The following is a 5,541-nucleotide window of genomic DNA, read 5'->3' as shown; positions in this document are numbered from 1 at the left end:
GCCCAGGATTGCCCAAGAGTAGGATCGCGGCAAATCCCAGTACTTTTGTACGCGGACGACGCGGTGTTGCTGGCCCGCACACCGAGGAGTCTACAACACCTGGTAAACGGCTTCGTGGAGTTTATGGCAAACCTGGACCTTGCAGTGAATCTAAAAAAGTCTTTTGTTATGGTGGCCGGCAAAAAACCAGCCAAGAAACCAGTGTTCAAGATAGGGACACATACTCTTGAAACGGTTAACACCTTTCCCTATTTGGGCCTTTTGTTGGATAGTGACATGCACTTTAAAGCGCTAGTGGAAGAACATTGCTCAAAGCTTATATTCTCCAATGGGGCAATTTTAAGTTTTGTGAATAGACTTGGCCGGTGGTGTCCTGAACAAATAATGACCCTCTATGGTTCGATCACCACGTCAAAAGCAGTATATGGAGCTGAGGTGTGGGGATTCAAGGACCCGACAAAACTACAAATTGAAGAAGACAAGTTCTTCCGTATAATCCTCAAAATTCCACAATCTACCCCCTCAGTCATTGTACACCAAGAATTGGGGATGGGATGCATCTCGGATGAGGTGAAGATTAGGCCTATCACTGCTTGGATTAGAATATGGACCAACCCAGAGGCTGAATTAACCAGGGAAATTGCAAAAGACTGTCTGCTAAGGGACAATGCACTCCAAATCCCCTGGTTGAAATATGTTAATGTTACTCTGACAACTATTCACCAGTCTCATTTGTTTCTTGATCACGCGCTGATTACAAACAATTGTAAAATGACAGTGAAGAAACTGTTATTAGAAAGCTTTGCAGCTGCCAGACTAAAAGCGGGGATACTTAAGAGATCAGTAACAGCGCATAGCCTAGTAGAAAACGGAATGGGCATGGAACCCTGTCTGTTTTTAATGTAAAATCAACAGGACATATTTTTAATATGTTGTTTTAGGCTCAATCTTTCACCTAATATTTTAGCCTATCCTTCGGGGTTTACTGTAACGATTGAGCAGAAGGGTGCCTGCGGCTGCGACAATAGGTCTCCGCAGGACACCCTTCATTTTGTACTTTTATGTCCATTTTATCAATTGTCTAGGCGTCGATTTCTGGTCCACATACTTAAAAGCCAGAAAATACGACATGCAAAAGCAGCCCTGTTGTTTCTACAAAAAGCAAATGATACGTATACCCTGTGCGCCATTTCAAGTTTTCTAAAAATAGCTGTTAGATTAAGAAACACAAGAAATTAACCTTAGCACAAACTTTGTCGTTGAATCATGATCCATGTACAATGTGCCCAGTCAATGTTTTAATCTTTTTCAAATAGGCGTAATGTTCAGAAATGTAATTTAATTTAATAACATTTTATGCACTGTTTACCATGTATTTTTATGATGATTTTTAATTATCGAAATAAAAAACGAACTGAACTGAACTGAAAAAGAAAAACATTTTTCATTTGCCTTTTAATTCTAAAAATGAATTTGGACCAAAATATTGCACTAATGTTTGGCATGTTTTATGGGAATTTATAGATTTAGCATACATGGCCAAATTAAAAAAGCATACAAGTCAGTTTATACATCACTTTACTAGTTTGAAAAAGCAGCCTTTGTACTACATAACGATAAATAATACACAAAAAATCGAAACTATTTTAACAAATAACTGCTTAATATTTATTCATATAGTGCAATCCAAAAACGAGTATTCATACATGCTCACCATAAAGAAGCCAAAATATATAGTACACAAAATTTAGAATGAACGAACAAACCACCCATGTTTTCTAACAAATGAATGTTAATCCATTGCTCTTAGTGAATACTATATATAGGCAGATAGAGTGTGAACTATGACTGTCTGGGATGGCCCAAAAGGACCTACTCCCCACATGCTGCTCACGTTATGTGTCCCCCAGGTTATAGCAGCTGTCACCTGCAGACTATAACCTCAAATAGAGGGGAGATGACACCAAAAACATTGCTGTGTCAGTGGGCCTTGGAAAGATGAGGCGGTCCCAGTTGTAAGGGTCATTGACTGGTAAAACAGCAGGCAGTGATTCTTCACGGCATCGCATAAGCACAGGTAAGTCCACAGTGCAGGCCTTGCATTGGACATCCATACACGCTCTTGACTGGTACCCCACTCTTCCACCCCCTTGGTTAAAAACACCCACGTTATTCACTATCACCCATCTATATATTTATTTACTTGTCCCAGAGTAGTCTCGGAAAATAATACCTTAATCATTTTCTTAATTTAAAAAATCCTAAAGACAGAGCGAAGCTAATTTTAGCCAAAGCAACTTGATAAAATAAATACAGTTATTTACAGTCTTTTAGAGAGAGAATCAGTTCACTTAACCAGGTTTCCAAAGTTGAAATATACATTTAATAAGGGGAGATTTGCCACATTTTTCTTGCACATGAAGTTACTCTACAAGGACCATTCTGGCTGGGCCTTTTTTGTGTAAACACTGCTCTTGTCTTTCGTAGGTGGTTCAAAGGATCTACAGTGAGGAAAGCATCAACAGGTCATGTCTTCAATTCCGTAACCTGTGGCATAAATTGGTGGGTAACAATTTTTGTAGTACTACAGCAGTACCACCAGACTCACTACAAAGTGCTATTCACAAACTCCACTTTTGTAATTAATTAAACTTTATAGTAAGTTTATTTGATTTACAAACTGCACTTTTCTAGTAATGTACACTTTTTTAGTCCCTATCTCCATTAATTTCAATAGGAGGATGTTGCATTAAAAGTTGTAGGCCATGTGTAGTGCTTGACTTACTACAAAAATGTAAATTCCTACAAAAATGTAAGTTAATTCCTAGGTGTAAGTAACTACAAAAGCACAGTTTATGAATACCAAAAAGAAGTAAACTTACTGAGATGTGTAAACTTACTCAAAAGTGTAAGTTACCCTTAAGAATCAGGTCCTCTATGTTGACGAACACCGAAAGTTTTCACTGCTGCTGTTTTCAACTTGGGATTCCCCAAGATGAGGATCAGGGAGTTAATGAAGGGATATGGATTACATCCAAATCCAGAAACATATAATTTGTAAGACATTACATCTCCACCATTTTCTGCTAGAACCGTGATCAAAGCAAGGTCGAAGACAATGTAGAGAACCAGCAAGGATAAGGTGGTTTTTGCTGCATTGACATGGGCCTCCAGGCTGGGACCCCCGGTGAATCCTGACATGTGTTGCCGCATCTGTTGGGTGTGTCTGTAGAGAGATGTGAGGATCAGCACAGATGCAATGACTATCACTATCAGAGGCACAACGCATGTTGTGGAAGAAATGAAGATCCTGTTCCAAAGGCTGTTTTCACGAACTGTGCCTCCAAAGGTGGTGTTTGTAGTAGTGGAATTATCTGTATGTTTCTTCCTCATGTACCAAATTCCAGGTAGGTTGATGACTAAAGATGCCAGTACAGAACCCAGGAGCAGCCAGGGAACCATGGCAGAGATTCTTAGCTTTAGGCGTGTGAAGAGCACATGTGAGAAGTTGACAATTCTGATGCAGTAGAAGACACATAGCCAGGTGTTGATCCAGAAGTTGCAGGAAACAAAGAAGGGAAAAAGCATAAAAAAACTCTTCCAAACACTGTCTCTGTTGTATACCTCTTCCCAGAGGAAGCGTATCAGGAAACTTGCTGAGCAACAACTCTGCAGAGGAATATTGGTCAACGCCACCCCCAGCAGGAGGAGATCACTTGATATTGGCAGGCGTCTACTCCTGGCACATTGAGTCAGGATTACAGCTGCCATAAATGTGTTGGTGGTGAGGCCCATCAAACAGCCAATATTGAGAAAAATCAGGAAAAACAGGTCAAATTGAGACATTCTTGCAAAAGAATGAGTCTAACTGTGCACTTTCCTGCTCTAACTGGTGCCTTGAGCGCAAAGAACATGTATTTACCCAATACTACGTTTTCAGACGGAATTTAAAGAAACTGTACCTTTCGTAATATTGGGATATCAGTTCACATGTCCTCCTAGAAACAAAGAAAGTTGAAAATAATGGACCAACAGCTCAATTGTCTATAAGCACTGCTTTGTGTGTTATCGGAGAAGCCAAAAATACCTTCTCTGGCACAGTGAGGGGCAGTCGGCAGAGAATTTCCGGCACTTGATGGCACTACTGGATGGATCCTATTCAAGGTGGCTATCTAGGTACCAATCTTAACAGAGTCTCCTTTTGAACATCCAAAAAAAGAGGATAGTTTATTAGTTAAGTGGTAAGAATGTCTCTTTTCTTCTGTGTAAGGCTTTCCTCCAAACAGTGCCACTCCTTCATCCTAGGTCCAGGGCTAGTTCCTCTTTAAATGGCATCTTTCAGTAATGTAGTTTACGTCAATAGACAACGAATTTTACTCCATGTCTCCTCCCCTCCTTTGCTTACATCGCTCCTTTGGCTCCTTCCCTGCATCCAGCTCCTAGTGCTGGATAGATCTGATTTCAAAATGTATTTTGCATAAATGAGAGATCATCACATGAGTCAGTTTCCATTTGCACAGGTGTTGGTGGGAAAGAGGTTGGTAATGGTGCTCTGGATCAACAGCATATTGAGACCTCATTTATTTACTTATGTTGAAGCCTCATTGTATGATTCTTTATCTATACTACTATTATAAAGAGAGAACTGGGAAACTTTGAGGCGGGTAAACTCAGGAACCACAGCGCCAATCAACACACCCAATACATCATTGGAAACGTCAGGGTAAGCAGATGGACATAGGCTATATACCATAAAAAGATATACCTTAGAAGGGCAAAGTACGTTCTTTCACAAAGTAGTCCCTTGGAAGTAGCGCCATGTCTGAGGTGGGCGTGTGCGTTTTATGCGTGCTGACATCACAATCACGGGTCCGCCTTTTTAGTAAAGTAGTAAAGTGGTCGGCGAGGAGCCAAGAGCGGACAGGAGCGTGGCCAGAAGTGGACAGGAGCGTGGCCAGAAGCAGCCAGGACAGGAGCGCCGAACCGACAGCCTCCGGAGTCCGACACGCCAAGAGTGGACAGAAGTGTGGGCAGAAGCGGCCAGGAGCAAGGAAACAACACCCTGCGCATGTGATGCTGGTGAGTACGCTCTGCTGCTCCCGCTGCTGGCCGCTCTGCTGCGCGTCTCCTGCAGCGGTGCTGCCCCCAGCCCCCTTCTGCCCCGGACAACGTCGGGCCGGACTGCTATTCACGGATAAAATGATACAGTACTCCTTTCATTTCATCTTTATTCGGCATCAGTAGAGCCATAAAAGATGCATACATAAGAAAAACATGCAGAGGAAGAGAATCGCAAAATGAATAAATACTTCTTGCAAAACAACACAGGGAGCGATACAGTGCAATCGAATCTCTGCCGACAACAATATGATGCAAACCATGTGGCGGCATAAAAATGAGATAACCCGATCAATGTACGGTGACCCCTACCCACACCATGAACCTCTAAATGATCACAGACCCCCCACAGCCTCAAGCACTGTTCGAGGTACAACACTGGCCCACTTTCGGGGGCCTGGGATCCAGTGCACCCTGACATCT

At 41.9% G+C, this 5,541-nt stretch overlaps 1 protein-coding gene across 1 annotated transcript; it reads right to left on the bottom strand.

Moving 5' to 3' along the window:
• Positions 1 to 2,919: 2,919 nt before the first annotated feature.
• LOC147668166 (taste receptor type 2 member 40-like) lies at positions 2,920 to 3,846 on the bottom strand. Its single transcript, XM_086948733.1, has one exon. The coding sequence runs from the start codon at positions 3,844 to 3,846 to the stop codon at positions 2,920 to 2,922; it is 927 nt and encodes a 308-aa protein (XP_086804859.1).
• Positions 3,847 to 5,541: the final 1,695 nt, after the last annotated feature.

Source organism: Lissotriton vulgaris, unplaced genomic scaffold, assembly GCF_964263255.1.
Source record: "Lissotriton vulgaris unplaced genomic scaffold, aLisVul1.2 SCAFFOLD_1169, whole genome shotgun sequence".
Lineage (NCBI taxonomy): Eukaryota > Metazoa > Chordata > Amphibia > Caudata > Salamandridae > Lissotriton > Lissotriton vulgaris.
Note: the sequence above shows the minus strand (reverse complement) of the source record. Positions and strands in the feature narration are given on the sequence as shown.